The following is an 18,492-nucleotide window of genomic DNA, read 5'->3' as shown; positions in this document are numbered from 1 at the left end:
TCGATAGTCGAGGAGAGACAGAAGAAAGAGAAATCATTTATATCTGCATAGTGTGGTAGAGGTGTGAATCGACATGCAGGTTAGGTCAAGTTGGATAAAAGATATTCGGTATATGGATTGAGAGGCCACGATAGTTTGGACTGTTGCTCCAGTTCAGGAGTGAATATTGACCTTGCTTTACTCTTGGTCGAAGCCCTTGCTTTGGTCTGTTTATCCTATGTAATTGGGTTTTCATTGGTTGTTCCTGTGTCGTAGATATCTACCTGCAGTGTATGTGTGGTCTTGTCTCATGACTTCTTATTTTTGTTTGTCATGGTCTGGGTGTGTAAATCTTTTTCTAGTTAGATTTTTAAAGAAGGCCGTCTGGATATGTTTACTGACTGAGACTGTTTTATAAGACTTACATGAAAGATGTAAGGGAGTATCGTTGTTGTAGGTTGTGGTTTGTGAAGATGTTTTTTAGCTTTAAAACTGAAGTAGTAGAAGAAACAACTGTGAAATAAAACATGGAGATTCTTGATGACGAGAAACCCACTTAAAATAAAAATGTATCTCAGAACGGCTGGTATGTGTATTAACACATTTATTGATAAGCAGAGAACAACTTTAACTTTGAGATGACCTAGGAGGATCGAAACGTTGTTCTCTGCTTATCAATAAAAGTGTTAACACCCTTACCAGCTTTTCTGAGATACAAACATGGAAATTGTTACTACTTCCACAAGATTCGATGAGTCCTGTTCTCCTGGTGGTAATTCTGCGGATTTTCGTATGAAGATTTTGTTCTAGTGCATGAATAATTTATCATACATTAACCTAATTTAGGTGTGTGAACAATGTTATGACATTACACCTAATTCATTATTTGATATTATATAGCGGACCGACTGTTGACTGGTTATATGTATATATATACGAGGTCTGTTCAAAAAATACGCGGACTGTTTGAATTGCGCGGCTCCAGTTGGTTTCAGGGGAAACCGCTTGGTGTTGCTAGGTTTGCACAGATCAGCTGATTACGACGCCATTTCCCGATTGCAGATATCTTCATTTGTGTATTAGTTACGCGGTTTTAAGTGAAGTGCGATTTTTTCGTTTGGCGGATTTCAGAATGAATGACCTGAAGGAGCAACGACTTGCTATGAAATTTTGTGTTAAACTTGGAAAATCTGTAACTGAAACTTTTGCTATGCTTAACACGGCCCACGGTGATGTTGCTATGAAGCGTACGGCATGTTTCAAGTGGCATGAACGTTTTAAGGATGGTCGACAGTCCATTGAAAGTGATGAGCGTCCTGGACGTCCTTCCACGTCAACTGACGACCCACACGTTGACAAAATCAACACCCTGGTGCGGGCAAATCGACGTCTGACTGTTAGGGAGCTTGCTGAAGAGTGTGAGATATCAGTTAGATCTTGTTACGAGATTTTGACCGAAAAATTGAAGATGCACCGCGTTGCTGCGAAATTTGTGCCTCAAAACTCGTGAGTTTTTGGCCAAACACTCGATCACTGTTCTTCCCCACCCCCTCTACTCACCTGACCTTGCTCCTTGCAATTTTTTGTTGTTCCCCAAACTCAAAAGACCCTTAAAAGGAAGAAGATTTGAGACGATTCCCGAGATTAAGGCAAATGCGACGAAGGAGTTGGAGGACATTACAAAAGAAGCGTACCAGGACTGTTTCAACAAGTGGAAACACCGTTGGGATAAGTGTGTGCGTTGGGGAGGAGAGTACTTTGAAGGGGTCCTAGACCTGTAACTTCTAAATAAAGTACATTTTGTTTTATGACGTCAGTCCGCGTATTTTTTTAACAGCTCTTGTATATATATATATGTATACATATGTTATTTGATTTCTTTCTCTCTCTGCGTCAGGGTTTGGGTGTTAAAAACCTGGGAGGGTTAGGTGCATTTGACCACTTCCCCCTTCCTGCACATGTTGTTGGTGTCTGTTATTTTATTTACGACATGAGATAACATTTCATTACGTGCACTTGTTCTGATCCCTTTTAAGATAATCTCCATGTAAGTAAGTAAGGAAGTATTAGATGCGTAACACAAACTATTAATTCATTTGGTTGGTATACAGTTCTATACTTTACAAACATTTTCGGTGGTGTTTAAACATTCTACATACATTGCTAGTTAGGTTGAAGCCATTTACATAAATACTCGACATTATTTTTAAAATAACTTAAAATTATGTTAGATTTATATGCCTAGTAATTAGATGGCCCGTTCTTGTTTATTTCTTACACAGACACATATATATGGAGAGAAGTGCTTAGAAATATCATTAACACGTATACAGTTCGCATAATAAATCATTTTTCTCCTGTTTTTCTTGAAGCAGTTTAGTATACTACGTAGGAGTCTATCTTTTATTGTTTCCCTGTTTGAATATTTGTGCATAAATACGGAAGAAGTTGTTCAGGGAACTTCAACAACAACTGAAAGTAATGAGTTTTGTATTGTTTGTAGTTTGGTTTGTACTAGTTTTAGTTCCACATTTATCCATGCTGAGGCTGTATAGTAAATTACAGGTTATATATATATGTGTGTATGTGAGTGTGTTTTGTATGTTTTAGTGTTGTCGGATGTTGCTCCAATGGTTTTCTCAGTTAGACTCATAGTTTGTTTTTTGCCAGATTTTAGTTCTGATATTGTTTAAGTGACTTATGCATGTGAGTTTCGAATAATATGTTAGCCCTGAAAATTTGGCGGATATAACAGTCTGAAGTAGTATTCTATTCAAATTTAGTTTTAGTTAATTTTTTTTTATTTTGGTTAATTTTGTTAAAACTACTAATTGGTTTTCTTGGTATGTTTATTTTAACTGTGTATTTTTGGCAATATTCACTTATTCTGTTAAATTGAGGCTGTAAATTTGTAGCTGCTATAGATGGTGTGGGGTCACTTTTTCAGAATGTCATCAGCAAACTGTGAAAAGTATCCGTGATTTGGATCTTTTAAAAGCTTCTTATTAACAAACATGATGAAGAGGATAGGGTGCTAACTATCCATAAAAAGGATAGAGTGCTAACTATCCATAAAAAGGACAGGGTGCTAACTATCCATAAAAAGGACAGGGTGCTAACTATCCATAAAAAGGACAGGGTGCTAACTATCCATAAAAAGGACAGGGTGCTAACTATCCATAAAAAGGACATGGTGCTAACTATCCGTAAAGAGATAGGGTGCTAACTATCCATAAAAAGGACAGGGTGCTAACTATCCGTAAAGAGATAGGGTGCTAACTATCCATAAAAAGGACAGGGTGCTAACTATCCGTAAAGAGATAGGGTGCTAACTATCCATAAAAAGGACAGGGTGCTAACTATCCATAAAGAGATAGGTGCTAACTATCCATAAAAAGGACAGGGTGCTAACTATCCATAAAGAGATAGGGTGCTAACTATCCATAAAAAGGACAGGGTGCTAACTATCCATAAAGAGATAGGGTGCCAACTATCCATAAAAAGGACAGGGTGCTAACTATCCGTAAAGAGATAGGGTGCTAACTATCCATAAAGAGGATAGGGTGCTAATTATCTATCCATAAGAGATAGGGAGCTAACTATCCATAGCCGAGGGACGACTGCCTCCGAAGTAAATAACTCTGAGAAGGTTCCCTCAACATTTATTCTCCATTTTCTGTTTTCCAAAAAGTTTGAGAGCCAGCGGATAATTCCGCGTGGTAGTTCTATTTCAGTCATTTCGAACCGGAGAATGTTGTGCCATACAGTGTCGAATTCTTTCTCGATATCGAGAAAACACGCAACACTGCATTCTTTTTCATTCAAACTGTCTGTTATGGGTTCAGTTAGTCTAACTTAGTCATCGGACGTTTGTCTGAATTTTCTGAATCTGTTTTGTACTTCAGGTAACTTAGATGTTACATCCAGGAATTTGGAGAGTCTATTACTAATTATTCGTTCAAGAGTTTTGCCCAGACAGCTGGTCAGACTGATTGGTAAGTAAGCAATCGTGATGACGAGAAATCTACTTGAAGTAAAAATGTATCTCAGGACGGCTGGTATGGGTATTAATACTTTTATTAAAAAAGCAGAGTACAACGTTTCAACCTTCTTAGGTCATCTTCAGATTATAAAACGTTAGTAATTGGTTTATTGGCTGACTTTTCTTCTTTATGGAACATCGATCATTTGGATGTTTCCAAGAGACTGGAATATATCCTGAATTTAGGGACAAATTAAATATTGCTGTTAGATGTTCAAATAATCCCGTTTAGTTTGTTTGTTTGTTTGTTTGTTTAGGAGGATATCTTTGTGCCATCTTTCCTGGAACTTTGGTTTATGTCACTATAATTGCTTCCTAAAGTTCTTGTTTAGGCTATTTTTTGTATTAACAATTTTGTTGTGTATTTATTTTCTATATGTTTAATTTCTTTATCTGTGGTTCCTCGCTGGGACAGCGGTAAGTCTTTGGATTTACGGTGGACACAACAGATAGCCTGTTATGGCTTTGTTGTAAGAAAAAAGAAACGCACACACTGTATTTTTGTTAATAATGTTAACCGAAAAATTGTCTTTTTAATTTTTAAGAAGTTTATGAATACCTTGAAATGAAAAGAGAAAATATCATAAGGAGGCTTAATCTATTTCTTGATTGTTCGCACAATGTTGCGAACTGCAGTTTTGCATTTTTAAGGCTCAGCAGCACAGTTTGGTTGCCAATAGGCTAAATTATAGTATGGAGCAGAGGGAGGGTGCAACCTAACAATGAATGGATTAAGCCTCTACGTCATAGATTCACTCTTCAATTTTGTCTTTGGTGAAAAAGAAAAGAAATCTGTAATGTACATTTATTGTCATTAAATAGTTGGTCCGCTGTATGATATCGAATAATAAATTAGCCACAATGTCCTTACATTACTTACACACCTAAATTAATTTAGGTTTCTGTAAGATAATTCCGAAGAACACATAAACCACATAGAAATTAGAAAAACAAGTTTATTACCTTCTAAGAACGGTTAGGGGGTTTCTTAATGTTCCCTAAAGCTATGCAATGGGAAACCTGCACACTGTTCAATACGAGGGATCAAACCTCGGGATCTAGAGCCGTATATCTGTAAACGGGGATCTTCTAAAATAAAAAAAACCTAAACTACTACTTATCAAGTACATATTCTAGCCGACACAATTGTTTTATTAACTTTAACTATCCCGTTATACAATATTATATTTTTACTGGCTTAGCCAGAATCCTATTCAATTGCACTGCTAACTTCTATACTTTGAAATACTGAATGATATACCACTCCACAATAATAAAAAGGGTCTTGAGATGTAACACACTATTTGATGTTCCTTGAAATACTACAACATTTTCAGCACATGTGTATATCATGTGTTATATTCTTTACTCTTTCTTTTTCAGTTAATTTGTACCAGGATAATATGGTCTTACTGAAGATATAACAAGAAGCAGTTTACTAGTTAATGGAAATAACAAGGCTATCTTAGCAAGGTACTTGAAATATTAAGCCTGAATATTAATTTAAAGAATAAAAAGAATAATATCACAAAATGTATCATTCAAACAAGACAAGCAAAATCATACATGAAAGAAATTCATACTCAGTAATAAGCATACTCTTACATATTGATCAAAGAGTAGATTTGGAAGCTCCAAAAAAACCACACCAAAAAAACACTGATTCAGTTCACTCTCAATTTCTTAGATCTCTACTTTGGTTATTAACCACGCATGGGAGAAATTTACATCTGGTGATAAAAACATTTTAACAGATTAGCCAAAGGGTGAATTTAAAATTAGCAACAATCAAACACTTCTAGTTAGTTTACTTTCAATTTTCTTTGAACTTTTTAAAACTCCGTGTTGGATATTAACCTATATATGGAAGAAATAAACACTTTATTATGTTAATTGAACAGTGGATTTAAAAAAAACAACACTAATTTATCTTAACTCTCAATTTTCTTTGCTTTCTACTTTGGTTATTAATCATTTGTGGAAGAAATTCACACTTTGTGGTAAACATTTTCTCACACGTTGACCGAAATGTGGATTTGAGAACAACAACAACAACAAAAACACTTAGATATAGTTTACTCTCAATGTTCTTTGAGTTATAACGATGGTTATTATACAGTCATGTTTAGCATGTTTCAAACATTAGTACAAAGTGTAAGTACATCTAATATCTAAATACCTGAATTACACAATTACAACTGCTACGTTTGCAGAATAATTCACATTTAGCTTACAAGTGAAATCAGTTTTGCATAAGTATCCCCTTTATATTCCTAAAGAACGGACATACCACCTTATTACATATTATACACTAGCAAATAGGTAAAACCCTCTCTTTTAAATGGAAAATAAAGAGATGTAAAAATAAATGGATGAACGATACGAACAAGGTCTTTTCAGTAACAACAAGTTGATATTTTTATAGAATATCACATATACTAAAAAAATAAACAAAGGAATTAGGGAAAAACAAAAAATATAACAACCGTTTAGTTGGTTAGGAAATAATTATCAAATTTAAAAGAATAAACATATTACCATTTCATAGTGTAGTTTCATTATGAATGCATTCGCTAATTTCACGTATTATGAAAAACATATCAAATATATTACGTGACCAAAGATGACACAAAACAATCAGAAAACGTATAACATCTTCAATGATATTTCAGTTAGAACAAACAAGACAAGAGTTAATAAAACTAATATTATAGAATGTTCTTTAAAGAAAGAATAAGATGAAAATATGTATTTTTTATTCTCTTAGATTCTTTAGATAAATATATGTTTTCCATTACTAATCACGGATGCAAAGGTTCTCTTTCTTCCCAATCGTCTGGGGTACTCGAGGGTGTTTCGACTTCTTCTGAACCTTCATTACACCAAGTACCTGTGGTACGCCAACACCTGCTCTTGCGTTTAATAAGGACAATAACAGAGGCATAAATGGTCATTATGATGAAAGTCCCTCCCACGTACCACGAAAACATCAAAGACACCCAGATGTACAACTTATCAGTTTTATTTGTACTGGAAATCCATTGAGATAAATACGGGGTAGATGAATATGCACTTTTGAGTAAGAATCCCATTTGAACTGACCAGCATCCTTGCAACAAAGTAAAATAGGACCGCAGAAATCTCAAAGGAATGTGGGTGGGGAAGCGCATTTCTGCTAGAGTAGAAATGACACAGAGTATTACTGTACAAATCATGAGATACTGTACTTCTTTCTCTGGATATGAATTTGTTTCCATGTTTAGAAACATTAAAGTCTCGATTCCAAACGCAAGGGCTAGCACAAAATTACTTGTTCCTTTTGGAAAAATTATATTGGAGTGACACAGGATGTCAACAATCCCAGATAGCACAAACATGCAGTACATGGAAACATGCTGAATGTCCTCCAAGTTTCTGAACTTTCCCGTTGGGAAAGCAGCACACATTTCTCCTGCAATACCAATAACAGCGCAAGAAATTTTTAACATGCCTTCCAATGGCCAACGACGGTGTTGTAGACAGACACCGCGTAAGTTACATCCCTTGGATTTCATTGTCTCAGTCTGGGCTTTGCATGAGGAAGATGGTGTTTGCTGGTCTCTCAGTTCCGTTCGGTAACCAAACTTCCACCGGCGCACCCGAAATCCTCTTTGTCGTCGGGCTTCTAGAAGCAGTACATGTTGTAGCGTCCAGTAAAGTGAAAAAGAGATAAAAAATGCACCTAGAAAAACGCAGTCAGAAATGTTTTTCATTCTGTTTAAGATTTCCTATATCCTGCCAAGAAATCTTAAATCATTATGTTGATAATTAAATCAACCAGTTTTGAAACACCGTTAAATGTGTTTGTTAAATATTTCTAAAGTAACATTTATCTATGGTTTAATAATTAAATTAGACCATATTATGTTTAAATTTATACTTCACATTACAATTCACATATGTTTGGACTTAGTACCAGGCTTTTCTCTAACTGGTGGCTTGCTCAACATTTTACAGAGTGAAAAACGTTTTATGTAAATATATATATATATTTCAGCAAAGGTGTTTACTAGCGTGATCAGCCTCCTTTTCAAGGTTAATAACTTCAAACATAAAATACAGAATTTTAATTTGGCAATACGTATGGATGAAATGAACTTTCTGGGTGCGGCTTGCCTCCTGGAAAAGTTGTTCTAATATATTTCATAGCAGGTCCACCCAGCGGGGACGCCACCTGGTGGGGATCTTCTAACCATAAATCCTGCAAGGAAGAGGAAATGTCAGCATCAGATGGTGAAGAAACGGAAACTGTAGAAGCTGCCTTGCCTCTAGCTATTACGTTTAACAGATAAGTGATTAGTTTTCTGTCAGTAAGACAAGTTCTTTTTATGGCAAAGAAATAAAATCGAAACAGGTTTAAAGATCAGAAAACAACAACAACAAATGTTGAAGATCCTGTAATACCCCTCTAGTGTACTAATAATCTCAAAAACTAACAAGCAATTGATCAAAATTAAGCAATTGTCAATTTTTCTTTAACCGTAGAAAGTAGTATTTATATAAATCCAACATATAGTTCAAATAAAATAACGACGTACTAACTGAAAAATTAGAAAAATAAAGAAATGGACTAACTGAAGCTAGAAATGCTAGTCAAATTGACTACGAAAAAGTAAGGTTAACTGAAAATGAAAAATAATATGGAAATCATGTGTTAAAAGTTATTTATTTTCCAGTGTATGAAGTATTAAAATGCATATTTGTATCTTAGGATGGCTGGTATGGGTATAACAACTTTATTAATAAAGCAGAGAATAACGTTCCAACCTTCTTAGGTCATTTTTAGGTTGATAAAGAGAGAGTTTGCAACTGACCATTGCCGGGCACATGTCTTAGGGACGAGAGTGTAAACGGGTACAGGATTGTAGGGGGCGTTATGGTGAGATGTTAGGTCATTAATTAGTATAGGTATAAAGGTGCTCCTTTATATTGGTATAATTTTGGTTATAGTTGTTGTATAAGCAGAGATTCTTTGATTTTGTGTTTGCTTATATTTGTTTTCCATACTAATCATATTGACAATACCTTAGAATCTCGTCCAGTTTATAAGAATAAATAAAAACAAGGCTTGAATTAAAATTAAACTTTCAAATAACAGTACTATATTCATATTATATTTATTAAAGTTGAACTATTTTTATACCAACACATTCTCGACACAAGTACTCAAATTGCGGGATAAATGAATGCAACTCAGTTCCCATCGTTAAATTAAAATATAAGTTTCACCCTTGTTAACAAAACCATTCTGAAGGCGAAGGTTCCGAGAGTGAGACTTCACTGACTGACTTGTGTCTATGAAGGTACGTGCGTACAGCTACAGACGTACAATATTCTCACAGCGCCAAATATCATCTTATTAAGCAGCGGTAAAAAGTTATTGTTAAGCCTCGATTTTTAACGAGAGAATGAAATCTATTGTGTATCTCGGAGGAAGAATACAGTGTACACGTTTTTTATGGTGTATCATTACTGTTATAATTCGAGCAACAGATGACAGTATCATAAACACTTTTAGACCGAGCCATAATGTAAGGAATCAGTAACAGAATAAATATAAATATTTGATTGTTTTAACGATAAAAATATTCAGGTGTCCATAAACATCATAAATGAAGATTGTATAAGTTCAAGTACACGGGCTGTAAAGTATCGTGTTTAAGTATGTTTCAGTTCTCGCATGATACCTAACGCCAACTACATAATATATATTTGTTGTTCCAATATTTCAACCTCACGCATTTGTATCTTTAAATTGATTACAAATTTTCGTTGAGTGATAAAGAGGTCATGAACAAACTTGAAGCTTTGTGATATAATTATATAACGTAGAGCTGTTTAATTATTCTTAATGATTACCACATTTAAGACATTAATCAACACATTTTTTTAATTCAGACGGAAACGTATTTCAGTTATTATATAATTTTTTTCAAATTCATAGATCCCAAGGCTGTACATATAAAACTATCTCTGTTTGTGTGTGCATGCGTGTGGAATGTACTTAATGACTCGGTATGGCAAGGTGGGTTAAAGTGTTCTACTCGTAAGCTGAGGGCCGCGGGTTCGAATCCCAGTCGCACCAAACATGCTTGCTCTTTCAGCTTTGGAAGCGTTATAATGTGACGGTTAGTCCCACTATTCGTTGGTAAAAGAATAGCCCAAGAGTTGGCGGTAGGTGATGGTGACTAGCTGCCTTCCCTCTAATCTTACACTGTTAAATTAGGGACTGCTAGCGCAGATATCCCTCGTGTAGCTTTGCGCGAAATTCAAAAATAAACAAAATAATGTACGTATACCAGTCCTTATGTAAAGACTTTCTTGTTCAGACATTCCAAAGGTATACCTATTTATGTGTATATATACCAATCCTTACCTGAAAGCTTTCTAGTTCAGACATTTAAAGGCTACACACGTTCAAACCTCACGTAAGTACTTTTTGGCTCAGACATCCCAAGGGTATATATAAGGATTTACGTATGTATAACATTCATTAATCAGAACTTTCCGGTTAAGACATCCCAAATATAGATTTGAATGTGTGTGTGCGACCGCGCACCAATTCCAAATTTAGAAAACATTCTAGTCTAGATGACCTAAAAGTTAAATAGCTGTATATATCAATCTGTATAAAAAAATCATGTTTGAGTATTGAATACAAACGAATTTTGATGTGATAGTTCAAATTAACTCAAAATCCAAGTATTTAATACAGAACAGTAGATGTCTGAACCAAATGCATGTATAAATAAGTACTTTTTAATAATATACTCTTCAAAACAAGAAACGCAAAAGGGATATTTTTGTTATTTTAAAGAGAAATATATGTAATAACGTTACAAGCTCAGAGTATGTGATGTTACACGTGTTAAGGCACTGATTATCAGACAAAAATGTCAATAAAAGTTGTGCACTTTGAAAACGGAGGAAAACATCGGATTTTTCGCCAAAACGCATGCGTGTCCAATAAATTTGTTTGAGAGATCTGCATTTCTGCAAGTGCAACATGTGCAAAATCCCTATAAAATTGACGGGTTCTCGGTTTCCATAGCTCAGTGTTAAGCCACCGACACGCAATACAGTTACGCCAAGACTGACTGAAGCACAACGCAGCAACGCCATTGGTCGCATGGAAGCAGGCGAATCTCGATCAGATGTTGCCAGAGCTGTGAATGTCCACCCAAGCACCATCACAAGGCTATGGAATCGTCACCAAAAACGTGGATCAACTCGTGACCGTCCACGATCTGTCAGACCTCGTGTGACCACGCCCGCACAAGATCGCTACATCGGGTTACGTCACCTTCGGGATAGGACCACCACTGCGACGGCTACTGCCTCAACCATACCTGGGCTGCGTAGGATTTTCGATCAGACCGTACGCAACCGTCGACGAGATTCTTAGGCCCCATGTGCATCCCATCATGGTGAACGTCAACGACGTTTTTCAACATGACAATGCCCGTCCTCACACAGCCCGACTCACCACTGTCTTCTTGAGACACCACAACATCAACGTTCTTCCCTGGCCCTCCAGATCACCAGATTAAAACCCCATCGAACATCTTTGGGACGAGTTGGACCGACGTCTGCGACGGCGACAACCTCAACCGCAGACTCTACCTCAGCTTGCAGCAGCTTTGCAGGCTGAGTGGACAGCCATTCCACAGAATGTGATTCGTCATCTCATCGCTTCCATGGGCAGGAGATGCCAAGCAGTTATTGATGCTCACGGGGGGCATACTCGTTATTGACGTTGAGTGACGTTAAACTTCACCCAGTGAGCGTGGACTTCGCCTTTGCAGACTTTGGATGTTCAGCAGTGAATGTGCAAAGTTTCACACATGTCATACAGAACTACCCGGAATAAACTTGTTAACAATTTGTCTCATATTTTGCCTTTTGCGTTTCTTTTTTTGAAGAGTATATTTAATACTCGGGAAACTTGTGACAAAAGAGTAGTCACAGTTGTTGAGGGACGAAAATTGAACTTTTGATCCATTTCAATTTTGACAATCGCTCAGAGATAGTGTGTTATGAATTTCGCTCAAAGCTACACGAGGGCTATGTGGGCTAGCCGACCCTAATTTAGCAGTGTAAGACTAGAAGGAAGGCAGTTGGTCATCACCACTCACCGCCAACTCTTGGGCTACTTTTTTACCAACGAATAATAGGACTGACCGTAACATTTTAGCGCCTCCACGGTTGAAAGGGCGAGCATGTTTGGTGTGACGGGGATTCAAACCCGTGACCCTCAAATGACGAGTCGAGTGCCTTAACCACCTGGCCATGCCAGGCCCGCTTAGGAATAACGAAAAGAATTAAAAGTCAAATACCTTTTATGTCAGTTATATTCCAGATACGTCTTGACAATTGAGTTACGAATGAATGATATGACATACATATCATTGTCCGTTACCAGTCTCCAACCAGTTATGCAGAAGAACAATCGTTAATAGGAAAGATGAAACAACATTAATTTCAAACAATTGTTCCAAATGATCAGTGGACCATGGAAGAACAAACATGTCAATGAACCATTTTTATAACCGTAGAAAACGTTAAGACTTTACTGCAGTTCCGTGACACTTACAAGGCGTATAATACTTTTTAATGGCTTCCCAGGATGCACCGTACAATTATAGCTGTTTTGTCGTAATGAGCTAAGAGCAACAGAAAAATAGTAAACTTTATCCACTTTCGAATAGTAAATGAATCGTCCCTATTAGTTCATGAACAATATGAGATTTTTCGCGTATGTTGTTGTTAGTAGTATTTTTACATCAGTAGATGAACACGACGAAAGCACTTTATTCAAAACTTGTTGTTTATATAGTGCAGTATTTCTTGAAAGGAAGGGTCACGAGCTGGGTTTAAAATCCTTGTAGAGATAATGGGGAAGGGGGGGACGCTACGATAAAAATGTTTTTTTTTAATTAGTAAACGGCCAGGACGAGAACACTTTCATCAGAGTTTGTTTTTTCTTTTGTGATTGTTAAACGCATTATATTAATACATGTTTGGTTTTGGAATTTCACGCAAAGCTAGAAGAGAGCTATCTGCGCTAGCCGTCCCTAATTTAGTAGGGTAAGACAGCTAGTCATCAGCACTCACCGTAAACTTTTGGGCCACTCTTCTACCAACGGACAGTGGTATTGACCTTCACATTATAATGTCCCCACGGTTAAAAGGGCGAGCATGTTTGATGTGAGTGCGATTCGAACCCGCAACTTTCAGATTACGAGTCGAGCGCCTTAACCACCTGGCCAGGCCGAGTCATGAAAACGTGGACATAAATAGACGTTATCTTCAGTTTATATGGAATGTGTTAACTCTTGAAAACAGTGTGCCATTTTTTATTTTAAAGTTTTATAAGAAAAGTATATTTCAGCTTTTATTTACAAAACAAAAAATTAAATGAAACAGTTTTAAACTATAAAAGGTTCATACCTAACCTTTGAATTTACTGTAACGTCATAAGCTGTAACGTTTTTCTTTGTGTTTTTAAAGGAAACTTTTGATAATCTTTCATCGAAAGAGATAGAATGAAAGGTGTAAAAATTTCGTTTAAGAAGAACCTTTAGATTGAATATTGTGGAACCCCTGCTTCTTTACTTTTATTAAAATGTCGTGTCGCATGATATATACATTTAGAATTTTAATTTGGAGAATGTTGAGAAAAGTCAGTCTTACCTCCACGTCCATGGCCAATAGCTCATAGATCGTAATCTGTTATTAATATAGAATCTCTCAAGTTTTAAACGTGGACGAAACAGAAAACAGTTGTCATATTACGAAAATTAACTTCATCTAAAAAACAAGCTAGAGCTCAACATGTAAAACTTCCCACGATCACCCATCTTCAGTCATTTATTGTGAACCCCTCTCCCCTGAAACACTACAGCTATTTAGTTGTAAAGGGGTCACGGACGTATAGTAGCTGCTATAACAACGACCACGGCGGCCAGACTGATCAAAGTAACCCCAACCGCAAACACTCCTCCTTGTATATTACAAGTACGTGTTTTACGCAGGAAATACGGGTCAGACAGTGAATCTTAATAGCTGTGGAAATAGGTTGGGCACTACAAGAGAAAGCTAGTTTTTTCCTTGGCTCATTATAGCAATTGACCAGCTTGACAGGCCAAGTCCAGCCTACGGTCGTTTGTTATAAGACTCATGAAACCAGGCGTAATTCTCGGGTAGTTTATTCTTGGAATTCATGACTGTAAAGCACGAGGAACATCGTACTTTCATTAGAAGTTGATTACAGCACAATTTTGTACCGAAGTGCAATGTAGCTCAAAATATTTCTCCAAAAAGATCACGAATTTCGGAGATCAGTGAGAAAGAAAGCGGTTTGAGAATGAATACGTTCTTTGTAATCATCTGAAATCCAATCAAGCGCTTTTAGTAGAACAGTGCGAGTGTTAATAAAAAAACAAACCACAAGCAGAAACTAAATACAGAAGAAAACAAGCTCCGTCTGTTTCTCTACGTCACGTCCACGTAGCTACACTCGAAGTTTCATTTCAATGATCACATTTCTTACTGAGGTGTTATCCCCACTTCGATAAAGATACCTTGTGCTAAATGTACAGTTAAAAATTTCAATGTGTAAAATAATTTCAGATATATCTTCCGGGAAATGTCCCGAAAATATTAGATTATCTATGTAATTTCGGTATTGGTTAGATTATTTACAGTACATGCCTGGTGAAGCTTGATTTTGTAATTAATACATTTGTTCCTAGTTTTATATTAGTGTAAATAAATGCTAATTAACTGTGACATATTACGCTGACGATTGGTTTATAACAATCTTGTTTTTATACCCACCGTGGGCAAACTACAAATAACCCATTTGTGTTTAACGACAAACACACAGACAAACAAGGGTTTGTTATGACGTGTATCATCATTACTCCTTTTGTAGAAGAGGAAGTGTCCCAAGCTAACGATGGTTTTACTAACACAGGGCAAATTGTGCTGCTCACTATGGTAAATACTAGTATCATTTTGCAAATGATCTTTAATCTTTCTTCCCGCATGCACAGGCTCTCAACGATTAGCGATAGTGAATGGTCTGTGTGATCGCGTATCTACTGTTCTTAGTGGATTTATAAGCTCAAAGCTTAAATACTGCCCTACTGTAAGTTATGTATGTAATAAGCGGTTGCGTACACATTCATGAAAAAATACAGGGTGTTCGGAAAGTCACTGTGCAGTTTTGTAATCATATTTTATTCAGTTTATTTCGAGCCAGCAACTGATAGCGGTGTTTAGAAACAAAATAAGAAGGATCCAAGCCTGTATTGCTGCCAACAGGGGTCACTTTCAAAATTGTTTATAATTGTAATTCATATTTACCTCCTGTATTCTATATTGAAACATGTCTGTTAATAAATATACAAGTGCACAGTGACTTTCCGAACACCCTGTAGTTTCGTTATTAATAAAGTTTACTAAAATACTTCATTTATAAGATTAATAACCCTTCTGAAACGTACAAATGATATATAATAAAGAACAACTATCAATATATGCTTTGTCAGTGTAAAACTGAATTATATAACTAAGAATGAAACACCTTTAAATAATGAATAGTAAGTTGATATTAAACTTATAACAACACATCTATAAAACTAGTGTTTCATTTCTGTGATAAAATCTACTGTATACTGAATGCCGTCTTTCTGGCGATAACTAATTTCTATAATGAGTTACACATTAGTAATTGAAATGTGTATATGATGAATGTTATCGTTATATCTTATAAAAAAAACTGCTGTTTAATGAATGCATCTTTTATATTGATAAATAGTTTCTCATAACGAACGTTTCGTCTGTACTGGTGGGTCTATCCTATATAATAAAACAGCCATTTCTATTGATAACGTTCGCTTTCACACCCAATAATCCATAGGCTTGAAAATGAAAGAAAATGTTCAGACATAAGTGTAGACACGTAGATACATTTATTGAGACACATAAGAAAGAAAAAAATGGTTGCGACATATATGCTGACCTCAGTGAACTAGCAGTCTGTAGGTGGAAACCATTAACTTTGCCCTTTCTGGCGTTGTTCAGTATCAAAACCCTTAACGTTCATTCCTGCCGTCCCTCATAAAAAAAAAAAAAAAACACGCCTGACTGAAGAAAGTTTAACATGGAAGATTGAAATGTTTAGTTGACACGAAAGTAGCGTAAAAGCTCTAACTTATAAACCAATGCAAAGAAACATTAGTACCATATTAAAAGTCCCCCGCTGCTACAGTGGTAAGTCTACGGATCTACAACACTAAAATCAAGGGCTCGTTTCCCCTCGGTGGACTCAGCAGATAGCCCAAGGTGGCTTTGCTAAATGAAAACACACACCCACACATCATATTAAACGTGGCTGTTTTAACTTTCCAATCAAATCTTAACGGAAAATCAAACACCATTCTTTATATCTATAAGTTTTTTTTTCTAAACTTTTGTATTTATAATTATACATTTCGTGCAACAACAAATTAAAACATATTGAATTGACATTGTTGGCCAGTAAAGTGTTAAAATGGTGTAAAATTGAAGAATTAAAATCTCGATAAGAAACAACATAGAATGTTCATACATATACTGTAATGGCAAGCTGCACTTCTACACAAACACAGACACACACACACATATATATATATATTGGGGTTATAATTGTATTTTGCAGTCATAAGAGCTCTGAAAAAAATCGAACAGGATCGTAAATGTGTAAAGAGTGTATTCGGACGAAAATAGGTTGAATGCAGACTTCCCAGAATTGGATTAGGAGAGATAACTGGGTATCAATTTTGAGTTTGTGTCAAAAGACCCAGAAACTGCTCTTCTTCAGGAGTTTAAGAATTTTTAAGACAATTCAAAAATTGTAGAAAGTGAATGTTTATAAAAATTAATATTTTTTACAACATTGATCATTACACAATTTAAGTGATATGGATAACAAAGCAGTATAAAAATAGTAAAAGTAAATCTGTTGGATAAAGAATTATGATAGCAAAAGAAATCTACGTTATATTAGTAAAAACGGAGATAATGGGAAACAAGGGGTGTGTAAATTCTGAACTGGTACACTAGAAAACAAGCAGCTAGTTGACAGCAATGATAAACGACTCTTGGGCCATTCTCATCTAAACGCAATGTGGAAGTTGGTCATCACACTCATAGTGCACCAGTTCACAGTAAGACAGAGGCAAGTTTTCACGATTACAAAACTAAAAATCGGGATTCGATTCCCTGAGGTGGACACAACAGATAGCCCAATGTGGCCTTGCTCTTAAAGAAAACAAACACTTAACGCTTACAATACGGTCCAACTTGTAGTGCGGAATGCGTTCATGCAACCATGGGCCATCAACTATTAACTCTAGGATTCACAGTCCAAGACGGCCCGGCATAGTAAGGTGGGTTAAGGCGTTCGACTCGTAATCTGAGGGTCGCGGGTTCGAATCCTCGTCGCACTAAACATGCTTGCCCTTTCAGCCATGGGGACGTTATAATGTGATGGTGAATCCCACTATTCGTTGGTAAAAGAGTAGCCCAAGATTTGACGGTGGGTGGTGATGACTAGCTGCCTTTACTCTAGTCTTAAGCTGCTAAAATAGGGACGGCTAGCGCAGATAGCCCTCGAGTAGCTTTGCGCGAAATTCAAAACAAACAAACACAGTCTAACAGTCATATTTCCACAGAAAAGAAACAAACTAGAATACTCTAACTTACCAACTACATATGTGGAACACAACTGTTACCATAAATGCTATATTTGATTGGATGTGAAACCACTAGTAAACTTAACAAGAGAAAGTTGGGAGTTGTGGAATTCGATTTTAAAATTAATACTTGTCCTCGGCATGTTATTCTTAAATAATAGGTACGTAAGTAACAATGTTAAACTCCCCAGCTCTATAACGTATGTACAATATTAATATCAGGGGTTCGATTCTCCTCACTGAACATAGCAGATATCTCATTGTGGCTTTACTATAACAATACACACATATTGTAAAAAAAAGAAACATAAAATAAGATTCCTGAAATCATTGTTTTTAATAATAATAACATTTTACTATTGAAATGATACAACTATCTCCTAACATAATTCTTCTATTCCGCATTTTGTATTGACAATCATAAGAAAACAAAAGAAATGTGTGCATCTGTTTATTCAGGTTTTGTGGTAATACTGAAACTCAATGACATAGGGATACCCAGACTAAGTTAAAAGTTTCCAATGTTCTGAAAACATATTTCGACAATTTCTATAGAGTACTTATAATATAGAAAACGTACAAACTCCAATTCGTTACTGATTCCCGTTCTTATCGATCACTTGATTCTTACAAGTTAACTTCCTAAGCAATAACATTTTTAGCAACAAATTTGCTATCCTTTATTTCCAA

The 18,492-nt window shown here is 36.0% G+C and overlaps 1 protein-coding gene across 14 annotated transcripts in view; it reads right to left on the bottom strand.

Moving 5' to 3' along the window:
• Positions 1–4,959: 4,959 nt before the first annotated feature.
• LOC143241031 (transmembrane protein 45B-like) overlaps positions 4,960–18,492 on the bottom strand; it is a 242,523-nt gene continuing 228,990 nt past the window's right edge. For 9 of the 14 annotated variants that reach the window (XM_076484457.1, XM_076484458.1, XM_076484456.1 and 6 more), the window contains one exon: positions 4,960–8,261. In XM_076484457.1, coding sequence (XP_076340572.1) covers positions 6,823–7,773 — 951 coding nt within the window. In that variant the 5' untranslated portion in view covers positions 7,774–8,261 and the 3' untranslated portion in view covers positions 4,960–6,822. Of the gene's footprint in view, positions 8,262–12,396; positions 12,524–13,753; positions 14,040–16,310; positions 16,421–18,492 lie in introns of those variants that run through there. The other 5 variants (XM_076484467.1, XM_076484466.1, XM_076484463.1 and 2 more) reach the window with 4 other exon arrangements.

Source organism: Tachypleus tridentatus, chromosome 13 (genome assembly GCF_004210375.1).
Source record: "Tachypleus tridentatus isolate NWPU-2018 chromosome 13, ASM421037v1, whole genome shotgun sequence".
Lineage (NCBI taxonomy): Eukaryota > Metazoa > Arthropoda > Merostomata > Xiphosura > Limulidae > Tachypleus > Tachypleus tridentatus.
Note: the sequence above shows the minus strand (reverse complement) of the source record. Positions and strands in the feature narration are given on the sequence as shown.